We start from the raw sequence: 24,375 nt of genomic DNA, 5'->3' as shown, positions 1-24,375 counted from the left end.
TTTTTAAAAAAAAAAATTTTTATTGATTTCAGAGGGGAAGGGAGAGGGAGAGAGAGAGAGAAACATCAGTGATGAGAGAGAGTCATTGATCAGTTGCGTCCTGCACACCCCACACTGGGGATCGAGCCCGCAACCTGGAGCCTTCAACCTGGAGCCCACAATCTGGGCATGTGCCCTGACCGGAAATCAAACCATGACCTTCTGGTTCATAGGTCAACGCTCAACCACTGAGCCACGCCAGCCGGGCTCACTCGCTCTCTGTCTCTCTCTCTTTTTTTTATCCTCACCCGAGAATATTCTGAGAGAGGGGTGAAGGAGAGGGAGAGAGAAATAACATCAGTATGAAAGAGAAACATTGACCTGACCAGGAATCGAACCCACAACCTGGGCATTTGTCCTGACTGGGAATTGAACCCGCCACCTTTTGGTGTATGGGATGATGCACCAACCAACTGAGCCACACCAGCCAGGGCATTGTTATAAACTTTTAAATTTTAGTAGTGGCTAAGAGTACTACTAAGAGTAAGGAAATTTATACCAGTAATACTAGGAAAATTATTTGTAGCAAAGTGGTAGGTAAATATATAAATAGGTTCAACTTCAGTAAAAATTACCTAAATGTAAATTGAAATTACATTGTGAAGTCGTTTTTGCCTATTACATTCGCAAGGATTATAATGATTCATAGTAAATGGGTAGGTAGGGTATGAGGAAATAAATACTCAGAATGTTGAAGAGTAAATGGGTACAACCTCTCTTGTTAAATGTTCATAATTTTTGACCCAGAAATTCAGTTTCTAGATATGTATCCTTCTGAAATATACATATAATGAGGTATCTGGAGATATAAGTACAATGTTGTACACTCTGGCATTGTTTCTGAAGGTGAAGATTTGGATACGAAACAAATGTTCATCAGTAGAAGATTGCTAAAATAAATGATACTGCATACATATGAAGAAATCATATATATAGTTTTTAAAAATTAAGTAAGGCCCTGGCCAGTGTGGTTCAGTTGGTTAGGTGTTGTCCTATCCACTAGGACAGTGGTTCTCAACCTTCCTAATGCCAAGACCCTTTAATACAGTTCCTCATGTTGTGGTGACCCCCAACCATAAAATTATTTGCATTGCTACTTCATAACTGTAATTTTGCTACTGTTATGAATCGTAATGTAAATATCTGATATTTACATTATTTTCATTGTTACAAATTGAACATAATTAAAGCTTAGTGATTAATCACAAAAACAATATGTAATTATGTGTTTTCCGAAGGTCTTAGGCGACCCCAGTGAAAGGGTCGCTCGACCCCCGAAGGGGTCGTGACCCACAGGTTGAGAACCACTGCACTAGAAGCTCCCTGGTCAAGGGTACAGGCCTGGGTTGGGGGCTTATTCCCAGGTGGGAGGCATGCAAGAGGCAGCTGATGAGTGTTGCACTCTCACATCAGTGTTTCTCTGTCTCTCTAAAAATCACTGCCCTAGATAGTTTAGATCAGGGGTGGGCAAACTTTTTGACTCGAGGGCCACAATGGGTTCTTAAACTGGACCAGAGGGCCGGAACGAAAGCATGGATGGAGTGTTTGTATGAACTAATATAAATTCAAAGTAAACATCATTACATAAAAGGGTGCGGTCTTTTTTTTCAATAGTTTTATTCATTTCAGACGGGCTGGATCCGGACCGCGGGCCGTAGTTTGCCCATGGCTGGTTTAGATCAACGGTCGCCAACTGGTGGTCCATCAGCTCCAAAAGGTTGGCGACCACTGGTCTAGATAGAGCGTTGGCCTGCAGACTGAAGTCCTGGGTTTGATTCCAGTCAAGGGCACATTTCTGGGCTGCTGGCTTCATCCCCAGTAAGGGGGCATGATGTTTCTAGTTCTCTTTCCCTCTCCCTTCTTCTCTGAAATCAATAAATATATATATGTAGCCCCAACCGGTTTGGCTCAGTGAATAGAGCGTCAGCCTGTGGACTGAAAGGTTCCAGGTTCGATTCCGGTCAAGGGCATGTACCTTGGTTGCAGGCACATCCCCAGTGGGGAGTGTGCAGGAGGTCGCTGATCGATGTTTGTCTCGCATCAATGTTTCTAACTCTCTATCTCTCTCCCTTCCTCTCTGTAAAAAATCAATAAAATATAATTAAGAATAAATAAATATATAGGTATCTACATATATATATTAAAAAGTCATTAAATTCTTCTGAAAAATAAAATTTAAAAATAAAAAATTGAGTTATATTATAGATGTGGAAAAATGGCTAAGATAATTTATAAAGCAGGTTACAAAGCAGTATATAAATGCAATTATAGTATGACCCCCTATTTTTAAGTAAGTACATAAAATTATAGTACATGCTAATATATGTGAGAAGTGTGTGTGTGTGTGTATGTGTGTGTGTTTGTGTGTGTTTTTTGTTAATCCTCACCGAGGATATTTTTCCATGGATTTTTAGAGAGAGTGGAAGGGAGAGGGAGAGAAAGAGAGAGAGAAACATCGGTGTGAGACAGACACATCGTTTGGTTGCCTCCTGAACGTGCCTGAACTAGGGCCAGGGATCAAGCCTGCAACCAAAGTACGTGCCCTTGACTGGAATTGAACACAGAACTCTTCAGTCCACGGTCCAATGCTCTATCGACTGAGCTAAATCTGCTAGGGCAGTGTGTGTATTTAAAAAAAAATTTCCGGAGGAATATTCACCAAACTACTAGCAGTGATTTACTAGGAGGATGAATTTAAGGAAAGCTTTTCAGTAATGCTTTTTTGAACAATAAACATGCATCACAATGATCAGAAAACAAGATAAAGAAACAACAAAAAGAGCACAGAATGTATGGTGTTAGGGTAGGCTGCTATCAGTTATAAGTATGAATTGTACACTTACTTTTCCCCTTTTTTCTAATAGAATGCCCAGTGTTTACATGGGGACATTGCACAGTCACAAAGAGAAATTACACTGAAAGGCTTCAGAGAAGGTAGTTTTAAAGTTTTGGTGGCAACCAATGTGGCTGCCCGTGGTTTGGACATTCCTGAGGTTGACTTGGTGATTCAGAGTTCTCCTCCTCAGGTAGGAAATGAGATTGGATTTGGGGAAAAGAACAGTTGTATAAATAGACATTTTTTGGGGAAAATTTTGCTTTTGGATATGAAAAATGTTATTAGTTCTTGTCTTAGCCATTTTTATCACTGTGGTGTTAAATGGACCAGAATCTGATGTCTTTGCAGATTGCTAACTTCATTATTTGGATGTGAGCATGGATTTATAAAGGGAATTATAAAAAAGTTGCCATATAAAGAGTCCTGGGATGGGGGAGATAAGATTTTATTTTATTTATTTATTTTATTTTTAGATAAGGTTTTAAATCTTATCCCCCTTGTCCCAAAATTCTACATAAAATTTTTTTGGGATGTTGGAAAAAGTGACAGGATTAAAGTATTATTATTGGTAGTAGTAGTTTTGTTATTAGCATTCTTACTTGGATGTTGGAATGACTATGTAACTTGCTAGATTTTTTAAAAGTATTACCTCTTATTTTTAGGATGTGGAGTCGTATATTCATCGCTCCGGACGCACAGGTAGAGCTGGCCGGACAGGGATTTGCATCTGTTTTTATCAACCAAGAGAAAGAGGTCAACTAAGATATGTGGAACAAAAAGCAGTAAGTGGAGTTAATTTCTTTCAGGCTTATTATCTGAGTGGTACCTTAGAAAAGAGTTTTTTTTACATTTGTTCTCACAAATAGATCTTTATAACTTTTCTCAGTTTAAGCTGCATTTGGATGTGAAGCATGTGGAGAGCTAAATATATATTAGCTGCAAGTCTTTGTTTTAATATACTTTTCATTGTGAAGACAAAAAATCTGACTTTCTCATTTTTCCCTTGAATTTCTCCCTTGATACTAAAATCAGAAGTGCATTATGATTTCAGTACCTCTTAGTGTCAGCATTGTAATGGTGACTGTGACATTGTCTTGGTGTAATTGTTAAGATTATATTGAGTAATTATGGATTTTTTGTGGTATTTCGCAATTTTTATTTTTATGATGTGTTATACACTATTTAATATACTTTGTAAAATTAGATAGGGTAATAAGAAAAAGATTCATAGTTGTAAACAGCATCATTTTCCTTCTTTTTTGAGTCAGCTTAAGTTTGCAAGTGAAATTCCATGTTTGAAACTAAGGGGCAATTCAGAAAATCTCTTTTCTTTTTCTAGATTTTGTAATTGGCGACTTATTTGAAAAAGCAGATCTTTTGATCTGCTAGGGCTTGGAAATCTCGTCCAAGAAATGGAAATTCAAAAAGCTATATTAATTTAGAAATTAATTGTAAAGACTTCCATTTTTCTTTAATGTAATTCTTTCATTTTCAGGGAATTACTTTTAAACGTGTAGGTGTTCCTTCTACAATGGATTTAGTTAAATCTAAAAGCATGGATGCCATCAGGTATGCTTTCTGACCTTGCTGAATAATTTTTCCTTTTGTGTTAGGCTGTTCATCTTTAAGCTCTCCTAGTTCAAAAATCAGAAAATTTAATCACCAGTTTTACCAGCAGATACTTAGTTATATTAAAATACAAAAACGTTGCTCTTTCTTTTCCCATTCATTCTCTTATCTTTAATTTTTTCCCTTTGCCTTGACCAAGAAAATTTGCTATTTTTAAACTATAGGTCCCTGGCTTCCGTTTCTTACGCTGCTGTTGACTTTTTCCGACCGTCAGCTCAGAGACTGATAGAAGAGAAAGGGGCAGTGGATGCATTGGCTGCAGCATTAGCCCATATCTCCGGTGCATCGAGTTTTGAACCACGATCTTTGATTACCTCTGATAAGGTAGAAGTCTGTAAGGAAATGTATGTGCTTGAGAAAAGGTTAAAATTGAACCATAGCTATCTATCTATCTGGAAAGAAATACAGGAAATCTTCACTTTGCACAACACTGTTTTTTTTTGTTTTTTAAATATATTTTATTGATTTTTTACAGAGAAGAAGGGAGAGGGATAGAGAGTTAGAAACATCGATGAGAGAGATCGATCAGCTGCCTACTGCAAGCCCCCCACTGGGGATGTGCCCGCAACCAAGGTACATGCCCTTGACCGGAATCGAACCTGGGACCTTTCAGTCCGCAGGCCGACGCTCTATCCACTGAGCCAAACCGGTTTCGGCAACACTTTGTTAACTGAAACTTGCAAACCAAAATCTGTTCATTTTTTAAATTGCCATGGAATTATGCAAATCGAGAAATAGCCTGTGAAGTTAACATAGTATCATGTTGCCGAAACCGGTTTGGCTCAGTGGATAGAGCGTCGGCCTGCGGACTGAAAGGTCCCAGGTTCGATTCCGGTCAAGGGCATGTACCTGGGTTGTGGGCACATCCCCAGTGGGAGATGTGCGGGAGGCAGCTGATCGATGTTTCTCTCTCATCGATGTTTCTAACTTTCTATCTCTCTCCCTTCCTCTCTGTGAAAAATCAATAAAATATATTTAAAAAAAAAATTAAAAACATAGTATCATGCAAATTAAGGGTTGCCTGTATATGTGGTTGGTGTGTGTGTGAGACATCATCTGATCTGGCCCCCTGCCATGTCCGTATCAGATATCAAAACAAACCACACCAGAATCATTAGTTGCAAGTAGTTCACTTACATTATAATGTAAGTGAGGGGAGTCCCTGGGTGAGGGGACCCATCAAAAAAGAGCTTTCTGATGTCTGGGTGAAGAGAGAGACAGAGAGAGTTGGTGGGGGAGGGAAACAAGGCCCAGGGGAGGTAACCTGCCTGTGACTTACTTGGGGTAGCCTAAGTGGGTACAGCTGGGTCATCTGATGTTTTCCACTTGGCAGGTGTTAATGGTTTAGCCAAATGTCATTTTGCTGAGAGTGACTTAATTGTCCAACTCTATACCTCCCTTCCCCTCTCTCTTCCTCTCCCTCCCCTATATACATCTTTTTTATAAAAATTAGGTTCTGATTAGAGTTTATATGTTATATTTGGTTATTATGTCTCTCTTTTAATTTGGGACTGTTTGCCCATTATTGATCTTTTAAAAGAGTAGGTCAGTTGTCTAGATAAGAGTCTAGAATATCTTAGAAACAGGATGTTAGTAGTTTAAAATGTCTTTATAGGTTAACCAAATCCAAAGCCTTTACCACAGATGTCCTACAGGGTGTCTTCCCCTTGCTACCTCTTTGGTCTCATCTCTTATCACTCTCCCCTTGCTTGTTTCAGTTACCCTGACCTACTTGCTGTTACTTTAACTTAAACCTACTCCTACACAAGGCCATGGTACTTACTTGCATTGTTTCAAATGTTCTTTCCTTTTAATAACCTCTTGGATTCCTCCTTCACTTCATTCTGGTCTCTCCTCAAATATCATCATAGTAGAGAGGTCTTTCTTGATCAACCTAAAATAGCTTGGTTTGCCCTCTATTCCCTTCCTCTGCTTTACTTTTCTTTATGGTGCTTATTACTATCTGACATGCTGTATATTTTCTTATTTGTTTACTGTCTATCCCATTCCATCAGCCCCCACCCCCCTCCCCATACACCACAATGTAACCTCCATGAGAGGAAGGGCTATTTATAGCTGAATCTCTAGCACCTAGTAGAGTCTCTGGAACACACACAGAAGGCACTGAAATATTTGTTAAATGAATGCCTCCATATATATCAGTGATGGCGAACCTATGACACGCGTATCAGAGGTGACACACAAACTCATTTTTTGGGGTTGATTTTTCTTTGTTAAATGGCATTTAAATATATAAAATAAATATCAAAAATATAAATCTTTGTTTTACTATGGTTGCAAATATCAAAAAATTTCTATATGTGACACGGCACTAGAGTTAAGTAAGGGTTTTTCAAAATGCTGACACACTGGGCTCAAAAGGTTCGCCATCACTGATATATATTCTTCATGTTGATCCTTTTCCTGTACAATGAAATTTTACAGAACAAGTAAGTTTTGCTTATGTACTCCAGCCGTGGGCAAACTACAGCCCGCGGGCCGGATCCGGCCCGTTTGAAATGAATAAAACCAAAAATAAAAATAAAAAAAGACCGTACCCTTTTATGTAATGATGTATATTAGTTCACACAAACACTCCATCCATGCTTTTGTTCCGGCCCTCCGGTCCAGTTTAAGAACCCATTGTGGCCGTCGAGTCAAAAAGTTTGCCCACCCCTGGACTAGTCCCTACAGAGTTTAAAGAGTTTATAGCCTCTTATTTTTCCACCCCAAGCAAACTTGGACTCTTTCAGAATTGACTTCCTTAATTCTTTACTACCTATCTTTTCTCTGATGCTCTAGTTTAATTATCTCTTAAAGCATGATGGTTAGAATTAAATTTGGTCTTTACAGCAATGCAAAAGAGAGTGGTACTTTCAGTGATCTGTAAACACTCATTTTCTATTAATACAGCCTCAAAGAAGTTATTTTTTTAGCAGTCATGTTATATTGTTGGCTCATAAATTGGCATGTTTAAGTCATGAACTTCATTGAATTAAGACGTCATTGCTGCTGCTGCTGCTGCTGTTGCTTTTTCCATAAACATAATGTAACTTTTATTCCTTAAGGGGTTTGTGACCATGACTCTGGAAAGCCCAGAAGAAATACAGGATGTCAGCTGTGCTTGGAAAGAACTTAACAGAAAACTGAGTAGTAATGCTGTGTCCCAAATTACCAGAATGTGCCTCCTAAAAGGAAATATGGTAGGCTTTTCTAGACGACTGACAAGTTTCATCAGCCACTGTAAATGTTTATGAAGACCAGCAGGTTTTGTTCCTTCTTTCTTTTATTGAGGCCTAATAGGATGAATAATATTGTTTTCTCTGTGTATTTGTTTTGTTGTAAATTTTTGGGCAGTTATTTAAATAACCCATTACTCTAGAAAACTCTGAGTTATTCTTATTTTGACTATCTACTATCCAAGTTATTTAAGTTTGCCCATATATACTTATTGTGTGGTGTGTGTTTATTTTCTAAGACTAAGTAACTTATGATTGCAACAGCCACAACTGTTATTTAGGAAATAGACAGTATTAATTTTTGAGTGGCCTGCTATTGGTGGTGGTGGTTGTTTTTTTAAAATATATTTTATTGATTTTTTTACAGAGAGGAAGGGAGAGGGATAGAGAGTTAGAAACATCGATCAGCTGCCTCCTGCACACCCCCTGCTGGGGATGTGCCCACAACCAAGGTACATGCCCTTGACCAGAATCGAACCTGGGACCCTTCAGTCCGCAGGCCAACGCTCTATCCACTGAGCCTGACCAGTTTTATTGGTTGTTGTGGATAATGAAGTGCATTAAATATTTTAATACATTTATGAAATAGCAAAGTTAAAACCATCTATAATCTTAGTGACTGATTTCTCCTAATGGTTTTGAGAAAATATATTTATTCATCTAATTTTACTACAGAGCTTCATTTTAGTCTAGAATTTATTAACTTGATTGTTTACTAGAAGTAATTATCAGAGTTTAATATTACTTACATTCAGAAAAGATTTGTGGCAAGTATGAGACAAATACACATTCAGAAAAAAATGTGGAGGGGAGGGAAAATATAACAAGGTCCTTAGGCTAAACTAGTTGTTATACTTGAGTATTAAGTTACCTTTCAACTTAACTGGCAATCGAGACCAAGGAGGAAACATCTTGGGTTACGTCATTCTCATTATCTGATAAACGCTGTGGCTCTTTAGGAGAGAAACTTTCTGGCACTAAATTAATTAATTTTTGTTAATCCTTACCTGAGGATATTTTCTTCCATTGATTTTCAGAGAGGGTGGAAGGAAAGGAGGGAGGGAAAGGGGGGAGAGAGAGAGAACAAGCATCAATGCAAGAGACACACATTGATTATCTGCCTCCTACATGAGCCCTCACCAGGGCCGGGGATCGAACTTGCAACCCAGGTAGGTGCCCTTGACCAGGAGTTGAACCCAAGACCCTTTGGTGCTTGGGCCGATGCTCTAACCATTGAGCACACTGACCAGGGCTGGTACTAAATTTTGAAATGACTTTATTAGGTCATTTTATAAAGGACATGGAATAGCATTATGGTGTCTACAAAAGCTTTTCTAGAGAATGCTCTAGACCAGCCGTGGGCAAACTACGGCCCGCGGGCCGGATCCAGCCCGTTTGAAATGAATAAAACTAAAAAAAAAAAAAAAAAGACAGTACCCTTTTATGTAATGATGTTTACTTTGAGTTTATATTAGTTCACATAAACACTGCATCCATGCTTTTGTTCCAGCCCTCCGGTCCAGTTTAAGAACCCATTGTGGCCCTCGAGTCAAAAAGTTTGCCCACCCCTGCTCTAGACTCTTAGTAGTAGTAGATTCTTATTAGATATTGTGTTTAGTTATTTTTCAGATTTAGAAAATACAGTAAGCAGGCACTCTGTCATGCATTATTATGTATTAGCTGTTTTAATCATAAGCAATTATGGGACACACCTAATCTTTTTGTTTTATCGAATATAGAGATTGCCAGCAAGTATTAGCATATTAGGAAAAAAATCAACTCATGCATCTAAATAAAATTTTTTCATTTTGTCTTTAGGGTGTTTGCTTTGATGTTCCCACAACTGAGTCAGAAAGGTTACAGGTATTTAAAAATTTTTATCTGTTCAATAGTTGAGTATGTTTCTCTATAAGATAGGGATTAGGGACATAGTAACTATATTTATCATGCCTTAAGTCAATTAACAATTCCTTGCTATAAAATACCCACTCTGAAAAAAATAAAATAAAATATCCACTCTGTATCGATGGGCTGCCTCCTGCACACCCCCTACTGGGGATAGAGCTTACAACCCAGGCATGTGCCCTGACTGGGAATCGAACTGGTGACCTCTTGGTTCCTGGGTTGTCGCTGTATCATAATTTAAAACATTTCTTATAACTAATTTCAAACATATAAAAAATTAGAATTACATAAAAATCCTCATGTACCCATCACGCAGCTTCAGCAATTATCAACTCCTGGCCAATTTTGTCTCATGCCTACTTCCGTCCACTTCCCCACTCCTAGAATTTTGAAACAAATTTTATGTATTCTGTCATCTCAACCGCAAATATTTCCATATACTTAAATATTAAGGATACTTTTAAAAAACATAATCATAATATCATAATTAAATCCCCAAAATAATAATTCCATGAACCGTCCAACTTGTGTTTAAATTTCCCCTATTGTCTCCTAAATATTTTTTAATATAAGGTCCATAAGGTTCATACATTGTAATTTGATGTTTCTTAAGTCTCTTTTAATCTATAGGTTTCCCTCTTTTCTTTTATCTTTTAAAAAAATTTCCTTGTATTTTATCTGTTGAAGAAAGATTGTCCACTAGATTCTTATAGTGTAGAATTTGTCTATTGCATCGCTGTGCATATTTATATACGTACATTGAAACGAGGGGATTGTTCTGTTTTTTAAGTCTTTAAAAATTCCGAGTGTACTGTGAATACATTTCTGTGTCAGCTATACAGTTACTTATTTTAATGGCTCCCTGGCTTTTGGCCATATGGGTGTCCAGCTTTTCTAAGTGTCCTATTTTCTGACATTTCAATGATTTCCCATAGTATACTGTTATAAACAATGTTGTTGTAGCTAACTCTTTATACATTGCTATGTTTATCTCTTTAAGATGAATTTTTAAAGATGACTGCTTGGCCAAATGGTTTGCACATTTTTAAGGCTTTGGTTATATATTGCCACCAATGGTGTGTGTGGGTGTTTGTCTACTCACTCTTACCAACAGGTATTTTAATACTAACTTTCCTTGGCAATTTATGATCACAATGAAGAACAGTTAATGTTGCAGGATATGACATTGATGTTCTTATGAGCTGCTGATTTGTGTATGTTGAGTTGTTTGTTCTAATACCAAATTGTTTCCACTGGCCACATTTTTCTAGTCCCTAAATGGTGTTTACAAGTTTTTAGTCTCCATCATCAGCTTCTTACTCCTTGCTTCTATCAATATACTTGCTGAAAACCATGCACTACTTATTAATGGCCTGTGTGTTTTATGCAGAGAAGCCTGTGTGCTCTTTTAGAATGTATAAATTGAGAGTCTCAAAATGGGCCTGACGGTTTCTGCTGAGAGTAAAACTTGGGAACTTTAGTGAATGTGCTTTATAAATAAATAAATGAATAAATAAATAAATGAATAAATAAATAAATGTATATGTATGTATGTGTATATATATGTATGTATGTATGCATTTATTTATAGATTTCAGAAAGGAAGGGAGAGGGAGAGATAGAAACATCAATGGTGAGAGAGAATCATTGGTCAAGTGCCTCCTGCATGCCCCCTTCTGGGGATTGAACCACAACATGGGCATGTGTCCTGAACAGGAATCTACACTCAACCACTGAGCCACACCAACTACACGTAAATGTACTTCTTTTTTTTTAATACATTTTATTGATTTTTTACAGAAAGGAAGGGAGAGGAAGGGATAGAGAGTTAGAAACATTGATGAGAGAGAAATATCGATCAGCTGCCTCCTGCACACCCCCCACAGGGGATGTGCCCACAACCAAGGTACATGCCCTTGACCGGAATTGAACCTGGGACCTTTCAGTCCACAGGCCGACGCTCTATCCACTGAGCCAAACCGGTTAGGGCATGAATGTACTCCTATTTTTTTTTCAAATGTTTTTATTGATTTTTAGACTGAGAGGAAGGAAGAGGGATAGAGAGAAAGAAACATCGATGAGAAATAAATATCGATGGGCTGCCTCCTGCACGCCTCCTATTGGGGATCGAGCTTGCAACCCAGGCATGTGCCCTGACTGGGAATCGAACTGGTGACCTCTTGGTTCCTGGGTTGTCGCTCAACCACAACTGAGCCACACCAGCCTGGCAAGTGCTTTTAATATGGTTTTTCCCCCTCTGGTTTTTAAGTTTGTACCATTCACTTTGACTTTAAAGACCATTGATCATTGGCATGAAAAAATGGTGTTCTCTACTCATGTGCTTGCTTATGGTTTCTAGTTTGCCTTTATATTAATCCTATAAATTCCCCCAACAGGCAGAGTGGCATGATTCAGACTGGATAATCTCAGTGCCAGCCAAGTTACCGGAAATTGAAGAATATTATGATGGAAACACATCTTCTAATTCCAGACAGAGGGGTGGCTGGTCAAGTGGCCGGTCAGGCCGGTCTGGTCGGTCCGGGGGTCGATCTGGTGGCCGGTCAGGTAGACAGAGTCAACAGGGCAGTCGGTCAGGAAGTCGACAAGATGGTCGAAGACGAAGTGGAAATAGAAATCGATCAAGAAGCGGGGGCCACAAACGGAGTTTTGACTGAGAATTTGATAGTTAATCTACCAGTGTGAGCTTACCTATTTCTGCCTAATCATGTACATTATCCACCAAAAATTAGGTCATCATAGTTGAGGTATGTGTCTGCTATTTGCAAAGAAGTTGGTTGTATTTTTTTAAGAAATATTTCACAAGAGTGGATGTAAACAAATCAACTTACCCAGTTACACCTTTGAATAATAAAACCTTTTATTGTCTCTTTTCATTATGCGTTAAGAATTTAAATTTTTTTGTTTTCTAAAACATGGCAGTCAAGTTAATCTTACTTAAGGTTACTTGCATTTTACAAAATGTGGTGTATCTGTATTCAGATTATTCCTTCTATAGAGCATGTAGTAGAAAATGAGAAATCCCTTTTACATTACAGGGCTGTATAAACTGGTGACATGATTAGTTAAGGTGTTGTATTTTAAATTAGGTGTAGTTAATTAAAAGAGTGTACAGAGAGTACACATTCAGTAATGTATACAACATATATTGGTTGGAGTTTCTACCATGTGCCCATCATAATACTAATTACTAGGGATATAGTATTAAACAAGGCATGGTCACTGTCCTCAAGGAACTTACAGTCTAAAGAATGAGATTAGCACCTAAGGCCTAAGATGAAGGTAGGTATGAAGGCTAAGGACCTAGTTGGGGTGTGCCTACCCAGTCTTGTAATTAGGAAGGCTTTTAGAAGAAATGATGCTCAAAAGGAAAAGTAAAGCAAAGTATCAGTTGAGGTAGCCAGATAAATGTGTATGGTGGGAAGAGGAGTTTAGAAGGGAGAGGCTGTGCAGGAAGAATAGCATGCAGAAACCCAGAGGCTAAGAACAGCATGGTAAATCTGAGGACCTACATTAGTTCAGGTTTGTATGTGATGAGCAGAAGACAGGAATGGGAGAGAGAAGGAGTTAATACTTAACAGGGACCAGATTTTAAAAGGCTGTGTGCGCCCTACCTGGTTTGGCTCAGTAGATAGAGCGTTGGCCTGCAGTCTGAAGGGTCCCTGGTTTGATTCTGGTCAAGGGCACATGCCCAGGTTGCGGGCGCAACCCCCAATGGGGGACATGCAGGAGGCAGCTGATCAATGATTCTATCTCATCATTGATGTTTCTATCTTACTATCTGAAATCAATAAAAATATTGTAAAAAACACCAGAGCTCATATTTTAAAAAATGAATAAAAGACTGTGCATTGATAAGGAGTTCAGACATACCCTTGAAGATGGTGGGAACCATTAAAAGATTTTAAGGAAGTTAGCATGATGAGATTTGTGTTTTATTTTAATATATTTTATTGATTTTTTACAGAGAGGAAGGGAAAAGGATAGAGTTAGAAACATTGATGAGAGAGAAACATCGATCAGCTGCCTCCTGCACACCTCCTACTGGGGATGTGCCTGCAACCAAGGTACATGCCCTTGACCGGAATCGAACCTGGGACCTTTCAGTCCACAGGCTGACGCTCTATCCACTGAGCCAAACTAGTTAGGGCGAGATTTGTGTTTTAGAAAATTTATTGGCTATCCTGAGGAGATTGGATTGCAGAAGGTCCAGACAGGAGGCCTCTAAAGATACTGTTAGAGCAGTGATTTTTAACCGGTGAGCTGCTGCAAGAAATTTTTAAACACACAATACCTGACCATTCAGTCAGGGGCACTGACCTCTTTCCCTTAATTGTCAAATTAAAAAATGACAACAGGCCCTGACCAGGTAGCTCAGTTGATTAGAGCATTGTCCTGATATGCCAAGGTTGTAGGTGTGATCCCCAAGTCAGGAAGCAACCAATGAAGGCATAAATGAGTGGAACAATAAATTGGTTTCTCTCTCTCTCATCAATAAATTTTTTTAAATGTGAAAAAAGAAACACCAGCCAATACAACAGTAGCCCTCAGGTGTGAATGACCTGTCTTGAACCAAAAATACATAGGTCATATACAGTAATAGAGTTGCATCTTATTGGTCATGTCACATGATAAGGTTGCGTCTAATTTTTTAAAAAAAATACATTTTATTGATTTTTTACAGAGAGGAAGGGAGAGGGATAGAGAGCCAGAAACATCGACGAGAGAAACATCGATGAGCTGCCTCCTGCACACCCCCTACTGGGGATGTGCCCGCAACCAAGGTACATGCCCTTGACTGGAATCGAACCCAGGACCCTTCAGTCCGCAGGCTGATGCTCTCCACTAAGCCAAACCGGCCAGGGCTGATTGGTTAATTTTTTTTTTTTTTAAGAGAGAGGAAGGGAGAAAGAAACATCAGTGTAAGAAGCATGGAGTGGTTGCCTTGTGCCCTGACCAGGGATCAAACATGCAACCTGGATATATACCCTGACCGGGAATCAAACCCACCACCTTTCAGTATACAGGAAAATGCTCTATCCAACTGAGCCACGTCAGTCAGGGCCAAACATTGGTTTTTGTTTTTCCACTTATTTATGCATTCATTGTTTGCTGATTGTATGTTCCCTAATCATGGATTGAACCCTCAACCTTGGCATATCTGGATGATGCTCTAACCGACTGAACTATCCATCCAGGGCTGGTTAATTCTTGGTACAAGAAATCCTTATATAAATGTATAGGCACCTGATTTTTTACAAAGTCACTTTGGAGCAAAAAGGATAGTAATTATTATTGTAAATCTTTTGTCAGATTGGCAAAACATTTTTTACTGTACTGCAGAATTTTAGTAATTAGTTTACTAGTATTTGTGCCATGAAATTAAAAAGGTTGAAAATCACTGTGTTAGAGTAATACAAGATAGAGGTGACAGTGGTCTACACTAATGATAGATAAATTTTTAAAGTTTATTTTATTGTTGACAGTATTACAGATGTTTCCCATTTTCTCCCATTTTGCCCCCTCCATGCAACCCCTGCCTCATCCCAGGACTTCCCTATGCTACTGTCTGTGTTCATGGGTTATGCATATATGCATAAATGTTCTTTGATTAATCACTTCCTGAACTGTCCCCCCGATTGCCCCTCCCCTTCCGCCAAGATCTGTTACCCGGTCTCATGCATCCATACCTCCGGACCTATTTTGTTCATCAGTTTATTTTGTTCTTTAGATTCCACTTATAAGTGATATCATGTGATACATGTCTTTCTCTAACTGGCTTATTTGGCTTAGCATAATAGTTTCCAGGTCTATCCATGCTGTCTCAAAGATCCTTTTTTATAGCTGCATAGTATTCCATTGTGTAAATGTACCACAGCTTTTTTTTTTTTAATTGATTTCAGAGAATGGAAGGGAGAGGGAGAAAGATAGAAACATCAATGATGAGAGAGAATCATTGGTCAGCTGCCTCCTGCACAACCCCTACTGTGGATTGAGTCCACAACCCCGGCATGTGCCCTGACCGGAATCGAACTTTGATCACTTGTGTACCACAGCTTTTTTTATCCATTGATCTGATGGGCACTTGGGCTGTTTCCAAATCTTGGCTATTGTAAATAATGCTGCTGTGAACATAGGGGTGCCATATAGTCTTTCTGATTGGTGTTTCAGGATTCTTAGGATATTTTCTCAGAAGTGGGATCACTGAGGCAAAAGGTAGTTCCACTTTTAATTTTTTGAGGAACCTTTATATTGTTTTCCACAGTGGCTGTACCAGTCTACATTTCCACCAGCAGTGTATTAGGATTCCCTTTTCTCCACATCCTCGCCAACATTTACTTTTTGTTGATTTATTGATGGTAGCCATTCTGGTGGGTGTGAGGTGATAACCATTGTAGTTTTAATTTGCATCTGTCTGCTGATTGGTGACCTTGAGCATTTTTTTGTAGGTCTATTGGCCATCTGTATGTCCTCTTTGGAGAAGTAGACACTTCTCAGGTCCTTTGCCCATTTTTAAATTGGATTGTTCGTCTTCCTGGTGTTGAAGTGTATAAGTTCCTTGTATATTTTGGAAATTAAACCTTTGATAGGTAACATTTTAAAAAATATATATTTTATTGATTTCAGAGAGGAAGGGGGAGAGAGCACAAACATCAATGATGAGAGAATCATTGGTTGGCTGCCTCCTGCACACCCTTCCACTGGGGATCGATCATGCAACCTGGGCATGTGCCCTGACTGGGAATGGAACTGTGACCTAGTTCGCAGGTTGACACTCAACCTCTGAGCCACGCCAAGCAGACTGACCTATTTTGAGTGATGAAAACTGAGGCACTTGAGAGGCTGTTGACTGTCCAGAACCACGTTGCTAGAAGAGAGGCCTGAGGGAATTCCCAGGCACACCGATGTGTGAACAATGGCAGAGGAAAGGGGGTCCTGTTAAGGGATAAGGCTGAAGCCGGATTGGCTCAGTGGATAGAGCGTCGGCTTGCGGACTGAGAGGTCCCAGGTTCGATTCCGGTCAAGGGCATGCACCTGGGTTGCGGGCACATCCCCAGTAGGGAGTGTGCAGGAGGCAGCCGATCGATGTTTCTAACTATCTCTCTCCCTCTCTGTAAAAAATCAATAAAATATATTAAAAAAAAAAAAAAAAAGAAGGGATAAGCAGAACAGGGTACAGAGAAAGCCCAGGAGTGTGAGGTTTTCAAAGGAAACAGTAGATGAGCCTGAAATGGCCATTGGACTTGAAGAGAGACATTTGACATAAAGAACAACCATATAAATATACTGTTGAGAGTAGAAGCCATTTAACAATGGGTTCAACAGGAAATGGGAAATAAAGTAGGGACAACAAAGGAACAAGTCTTCCAGAAATTTGGCTGTGAATAGGAGAGAATAATCTAAAGTTGGATGCATAAGAAAAGACATGAGATACAGTGAGCATTGTGTGTCTTGGTGAGGGGCTGGAGGTTAGGGAGGATGAGAACGTTTGAGTATATTGAAATATTAATATGGGAAGGAGCCAAAAAGGAGGGGGGAAAAGAAATAATATATGATGGAGCAAAATCTCTATGAAGACCCAGAGAGATGAGATCAAGCACATAAAAGATTTTAGTCTTAGATGTTAGAAGCACAGCTGCAACATTTTGTCAGGAAGAAAATGATTATCATGTAGGTATGTTTTTAAGGTGTTAGGGTAAAATTGATGAAGTACCTGCCTCATGTCTTCTATTTTTTTCTTGCATCATCATCTACTGAAGTTGAAGAGGGAAGGACTAGACTGGAAGGTTTGAGGAAAGTGGAGAAATGCTGGAGTATTAACTCTAGAACAAGATGGAGAACTCACCAGGCAAACTGAGGGTCACAGGTAGCTTTGAGGGTCTAGCTGAGATTAGAGACTGAATTTGTAATGGCAGAAGTTAGAATGATCAAATGATTTTCTGTAGCAACGCTCAGCATTCTGTTGTAGGAGTGGAGATGGGAGACAGTTGACTGATCCAGGATTAGTTTTGCTCTGTGAGATGAAAGGATGAACAGGTGAAAATGTTTAGGACTCAGCAAAAGTGATTGGAGTAATGCCCATAGAGCAGGGGTTCTCAACCTGTGGGTCCCCAACCTGTGGGTCATGAGCCCTTTGGGATCGAATGACCCTTTCACAGGGGTCGCCTAAGACCATCGGAAAACACATATATAATTACATATTGTTTTTGTGATTAATCACTATGCTTTAATTATATTCAATTTGTAACAATGAAAACATATACCATATCAGATATTTACATGACGATTCATAACAGTAGCAAAATTACAGTTATGAAGTAGCAACGAAAATAATTTTATGGTTGGGGCTCACCACAACATGAGGAACTGTATTAAAGGGTCACGGCATTAGGAAGGTTGAGAACCACTAGCATAGAGTCTAGACTGCTTAGTTAGGGATTGAAATGAAGATGGGTTGACAACGGGAAGTGTAAAAGGACCAAGGGGCTGAAGATCAATGAGGGATGTTTGAATTCGAGGGTTTGGGAAGACTGGTGCAGGTTGTGCTAGCAGGCCTGTGGTCGTAGGGGGACGGGGGAGGTTATTTCAGTTGGGGTAGTCAAAGAACTGAGAATTCATGTTATGTGGGCAGTTTTCATGTGCAACGAAGTTTCCTAGAATGAAGACAAACCAGGAGTGAGGAAGAGAGAAGACTAAGCCAGGTGCCCAAATATAATGAATAGTGGAAATTGTTATAGGAGGAATATACTGTGATATAATGCTACATATCTTCAAAGAGATAAGTGTATTTACATGAAAGTGAAGGAATAATAGTTTGCAGATGGCTCTGAGGAAAGGGGAAAGGCACTGATGCCAGGCAGGGTACATGGAATGTGAGGGAATGTGCAACACACGTGAGAACGCTGTAGGGGGCATTATTTTTCAGGAAGTCAGATTACAGTTAAGCCCAGGAGCAGGGAAAGACTCTCAGTGCTGGACTGAGAAAGGACAAAGTTTTGATGATGGGGAACAGGGCTCCAGATAACTATGACTGGGGGCAAAAATCTCAGGTGGCTCTGATTCAGGTAATTGTGAGATCCGGATTTATACCCAAGATGATATAGGATCTCTATTTCTAAGTGCAAGAGTACTAACTAGTACTTCAGTCAGAATGTGTTGTACATGTATAATGTCCCAGGCACTATTTTCGGGGTACAAAGGTGAATAAGGAGTGCTGAGTGTCTGCTCTCAAGAGCTCAAAATCTAGTGACATAGTTGGACACATAAACTTAGATCCAGTCTGGCCAGTGTGGCTCAGTGATTGAGCATTGACTTAGGACCTAGGAGGTCACGTTTTGATTCCCAGTCAGGGCACACGCCCAGGTTGCAAGCTCCATCCCCAGTAGGGAGTGTGTAGGAGGCAGTCAATCAATGATTCTCTCATCATTGATGTATCTAGCTCTCTCCCTCTCCCTTCCTCTCTGAAATCAATAATAATATATTTAAAAAAACACCCAAAAAACAAAAAACTTAGTCCATGGCATTGAATAAATGGAATGATTTGAAAGCTCTGCACAAGGGAACCTAGCCCCACAGAAAGATTTTGGACATCTTTATTGCACATGAAAAAAGTCAGGTAAACAGAACAAGGAAATGGGGATGAGCATCCAGGCAAAGACACAGAATCTTCTATCTCTATATATAAAAGCCTAAGCAACCATTACAACGGAATGACAGGAACAACCAGTTGCTATGATACGCACTGACCACCAGGGGGCAGATGCTCAATGCAGGAGCTGCCCACAGCCCACAGGCCCTGATTGCTGATGGGGCCTGCGGGCCAATCTCCTGGTCCCTCCCCCCCAGCTGGCAGGCCCCATCACCCAATTGTGCTGGGCCCCCAGGCAGGGACTGGGAACCATGGGTGGGTGGCAGCGGACTCTCCCTTTCCCAGCGGGGCTGAGGGCCGGCTCTCTCCTTAGCACCAGCAGCCAACCTCCCTGGTCCCTCTCCCCATCACTCCCCCCAGCCAGCAGGCCCTGATTGCCAGATCAGGGCTGGGCCCTGGGCTGGGACTGGGAACCAGGGGTGGGTGGCGGATGCAGGCGAGAGAAGGAGGAGGGGGAAGGTGGGGAACAGGCATTGAGGGAAGGAGGCAGGGAGATGGGGAAACCGAGCGGTGGTGGCGGCAGGGAAGGAGGAGGCAGGGATGCGGGGAATCTGATTGGCCCTGATTGCCGGCCAGGCCTACGGACCCCACCCAGGCATGAATATCAAGCACCAGGCCTCTAGTAGCTAATCAAACAACAAGGTCTAAATATGGTGAACTAATGAATCTCAGAGGGAAGGGGGCGGGAAGAGATTAACCAAAGAACGTATATGTATATATGCATAACCCATGAACACAGACAATAGTGAGGTGAAGGCCTGCAGGGGCGCAGGCGGGGGACAGGAATGGGGTGGAGAAAGTCATGGGGGGAGGGAACATCTGTAATACTTTCAACAATTTTAAAAAGAATGAGAGCTAGAATAATATTTAATATGAAAGAATAGGTGACCTTTGCCCACCTGGGCAAATAATGGCAAACTCAGAGAAGCCAATAATTGTATTCTGGACATAAGACATTTCAGCAGATCATGGTGGCCGATGATGATGATCCACAAGTTGGTCAGAACAGTTCTATTACAATTCCGAATATTGTTTTTGAGATGGCTCTTCTCTTTTAATAAAAATTTGAAGATTTGAAATAAATATGGTGATGGCTCTTGTTGGGATCTTCACTATAAGGAGAGCAGTGGTGGAGACACAACAAGAGGCATATCTTGGGGTGCTGCATAGGACTTGTTTTGGCCACTGAAGTGTTTCAGGAAAGAGAGTGAAAAAGGTAAATATAACCCGGCCAGTGTTGCTCAGTGTTTAGTGTCGACCTATGACCCAGGGGTAGCCGATCAATGATTCTCTCTCATCATTGGTGTTTCTATCTCCTTCTCTGAAGTCAATAAAAATATATTAAAAAAAGAAAGGTAAGTATATAGATGAATGCCAGCAGGGTGGAGATGTATTTAAGGCAACCACTTAAATTTCAAGGCTGGCTTCCCTAGTAACAGGGAAAGTGAGGCAGGTCCTCTAAAAAGATTCAATCATAGCTTTCCATATCTTCTGGAAGAAGGAGCAGGCAGGGCAAATTCTTCACCAAATTCTTGGCCTTGGGCTTCATTCAGCCACTTACCTTTAACTCTGCCCCTTCCTCATGGAGTCCAGAACGTCATGGTGCCACTCTTTGGCCATTCAGAGCCTCCAGTTTTGTACTCTGTACACAGCTATTTGAACTTGAATCAGTTGCCCTGATCTTCAGTTTTTGAATTAGTAAAAAATGTTTTATTCCCTTCGGCATTAGACATTTGAATAACAAATTTACATTTGTTTATTTTAATTTTTATTGACTTTATTGGGGTGACATTGGTTAATAAAATTATACGGGGTTTTAGGTGTACATTTCTATTACATCATCTTTTATGGTATGGTGTGTTCACCACCCAAAGTCTCCTTTCGGCACCATTTATCCCCCCGTAACAAATTCACATTTAGATATGAATGTCTGAGAGCCTCCTCCTCTCACATTTTGTTTCGTATATTTTGGGGTAGTGCTTAATAAGTTTTAAAAACCACATTCTTTTTTTATATCAGTAATATATATCCATTGTTGAAAATTTGAAAAAATAGAGAAAATAAAAACCACTTAAAATCACATCACTCAGAGATAATTATTGCAAACATTTTTGTTGTGTAGAGTTGAATTCACTGTGTGTGTGCATGTATGTATGTATACATACTTTTAAAAACAAATTCTCCCATAATTTCAGGAAAATGTATCATCTACATTGTTAGGTTAGGTGGCTCAGGAGGTGGCGCAAGAAATAGAGAGTCCGGTGAATCAGAAAAGAAAGGAAAGGAAAAGGTTTATTTATGCGTCCCCGGGAGACCCACGTACCCCAAGGACAGGGCATGTGGATTCACACCAACAAGGAGGGGGGCGCTTTTTTATACTGCGGTTGGGTGAGGGGCAGGGACATGAGCTGAGGTATTCAGTTGAGGAAGTTTCAGCTGCAGGGGTCAGCCAGGTATTCAGGAATGAGTCAGTATCTGTGTGGGGGTCGTGGAGAAGCCAGTATCTGTGTCTGGCACGCTGATCTGTGAGAAATTCCAGGGGAAGTCCATTGTCTCATCACATGTCTGCATGTATCTGATCCTGGGCTCTCTCCGACCTAACATCCATCAGAGGACACTAGTCTGCTGCAGTCAGTATTCAAGCAGAACTTCGCATTTTCTATGTATATTAAACTCATATCTTCTACCTATTAAATTTTATGCTGATGAGTAGATTATAGTAATTTGGCCACCTTTGAGCCAAAAAGAGCCTTTTGCATGTTTCCTCTTATAAATTTGGCCTTGTGCAGGTACGTTGCAAAGGGTTTTACCTACTTTATAAGCCTTGACAACAATTCATTTAGCAGTGTTTGGGCTCTCTCTTGTTGAACATCTGTTGGTAATAAAAATGTCTTATACTATCTATAGTGGTATCAGACATAGCAGTATCCCATAGTTTTGTGGTTTATCAAGCAGACTGTGGTTTATCAGCTGGAGGCAGGGAATGGCCCTTCACATATGTACTCTAACGTTTGTGTACAATGCTGACATCCTAGATGTTAAGCATTTTGTTATTCAGTTGGTTGCCTGCATTCATGCTTGCTCCCCTTTTCTCACACCTAATGCCAGGATGATTGATTGAATTGCTTTTCTGCCTGGGCATATAGCTAAAATTTACTTCAGGGGGTTCTTTCCCCTCCCCCGACAATGCCATTGTAATGGTAAACATTTGGTGATCGGCTGCTACGTGTCAGGCACTGTCTGAAGGCTCCTGGCTCAAGGATATCACAGAATATAAATTACATAAATTTATTTGTTAAAAAATCGAGACTCTGAAACATGAAATAATAGTATATGTGAAACATGAAATTTTTCCTTTAAGCTGTCATTTAAAAAGTACAGTTAAAATAGCCTCATGACATGCAGAAATAAAACTTCCAGCATTTTCCTGTCACAATATGATTACATCTTGAATTTTCTAGCCACCTTCACACATCTATGAGTTTTAACAGCTTTCATTTATTGTGCTGTATGTGCCAAACACTTTTCATTCATTATCTTACTTAATTTTCTCAACCTATGAGGTAGGTTTTGTTTTTTCGTGCATGAGAAAATCAGGTAGTGTCCAAAATCATTGAGAAAATATAGTGCAGGTTTTCAAAGCCATGCATGATTTCAATCCATTTTTTAAAAATATGTTTTTATTGATTCCAGAGAGGAAGGGAGAGGGAAAGAGAGAAACATCAATGATGAGAATCATTGATCAGCTGCCTCTGGTACCTCCCCTACTGGGGATTGAGCCCGCAACCCGGGCATGTGCCCTGACCAGGAATTGAACCTGGGACCCTTCAGTCCGCAGGCAGACACTCTATCCACTGAGCCAAATCAGCCAGGATTTCAATCCATTTTAAAAAATGATTTTATGATGACTTAGCTCCCAGTTCCTTGGATGACTAGTTCTTCAGCGGAAGTTTATGAAGTTTGTTGACCAGACCCTATTGAATTCTAGTTCTAACCCAGGCTTGTGAGTCTGGGCGTTTACTTTCAGAGTTAACAAAATGATCAAGAATACACGTTTTGCCCTTGCCAGTGTGGCTCAGTTGGTTGGAGCATCATCAGGTACACCAAAAGGTGGCAGGTTCCAGTCCTGGTCAGGGCACATACCCAGGTTGTGGCTATCCTGGTTGGGCTGTGTGGGAGGCAAATGATTAATATTTCTATCAAAATCAATTAAACAACAAAAAGAATAGACGTCTTGCTAAGCTGGTCATGAAAGGATTTTGCAAACTCAAGCAATCTAAAGCTGTGAAGAGCCCTGGCCGGTTGGCTCAGGGGGTAGTGGGTCAGCCTGTGGACTGAAAGGTCCTGGGTTAGATTCTGGTCTGGGGCACATGCCTGGGTTGCAGGCTCGATCCCCAGTAGGGGGCGTGCAGGAAGCAGCCGATCAATGATGCTATCTCATCATTGATGTTTCTCTCTTTCCCTCTCCCTCTCTGAAGTCAATAAAAATACTTTAAAAGCCCTAGCTGGTTTAGCTCAGTGGATAGAGCGTGGGACTGCAGACTGAAGGGTTCCCAGATTCAATTCCGATCAAGGGCACATGCCTGGGTTGTGGGCTCAATCCCCACTGTGGAGCGTGCAGGAGGCAGCTGATCAATGATTTTCATCATTGATGTTTCTCTCTTTCCCTCTCTCTCTCTCTGAAATCAATAAAAATATATTAAAAAATATATATTAAGGCTGGTTTGGCTCAGTGGATAGAGCATCGGCCTGCGGACTTAAGGGTCCTGGGTTCGATTCTAGTCAAGGGCACATGCCTGGGTTGTGGGCTTGACCCCCCCGCCCCCCCAGGGGTTGTGCTGGAGGCAGCTCTCTCATCATTGATGTTTCTATCTCTCTTTCTCCTCTCCCTTCATCTCTGAAATCAATAAAAATATGTTAATATATATATTAAAAAAATACAAAGCCAACCTTTGTGCTCCTTCCAGTTCTAGCCTACAGTAGGTACCTCCTACTCTAGATGCCGCCAGCAATCAATTCACCACGCCCAGGCGCTGAGCAGCCGGTGCTTGGAACCGGCA

General features: G+C 40.3%; 1 protein-coding gene across 3 annotated transcripts in view; it reads left to right on the top strand.

Moving 5' to 3' along the window:
• Positions 1 to 12,542, top strand: part of DDX50 (DExD-box helicase 50) — a gene marked incomplete at its 5' end in the record, with an annotated part of 30,052 nt that extends 17,510 nt beyond the window's left edge. For all 3 annotated transcript variants that reach the window (XM_081105015.1, XM_081105017.1, XM_081105016.1), the window contains 7 exons: positions 2,904 to 3,065; positions 3,538 to 3,657; positions 4,371 to 4,444; positions 4,669 to 4,828; positions 7,573 to 7,707; positions 9,562 to 9,606; positions 12,045 to 12,542. In XM_081105015.1, coding sequence (XP_080961141.1) covers positions 2,904 to 3,065; positions 3,538 to 3,657; positions 4,371 to 4,444; positions 4,669 to 4,828; positions 7,573 to 7,707; positions 9,562 to 9,606; positions 12,045 to 12,323 — 975 coding nt within the window. In that variant the 3' untranslated portion in view covers positions 12,324 to 12,542. The remainder of the gene's footprint in view (positions 1 to 2,903; positions 3,066 to 3,537; positions 3,658 to 4,370; positions 4,445 to 4,668; positions 4,829 to 7,572; positions 7,708 to 9,561; positions 9,607 to 12,044) is intronic.
• Positions 12,543 to 24,375: the final 11,833 nt, after the last annotated feature.

Source organism: Myotis nattereri, assembly GCF_964212035.1.
Source record: "Myotis nattereri genome assembly, chromosome: 13".
NCBI lineage: Eukaryota > Metazoa > Chordata > Mammalia > Chiroptera > Vespertilionidae > Myotis > Myotis nattereri.
This window is presented reverse-complemented; position numbering and strand designations above follow the sequence as displayed.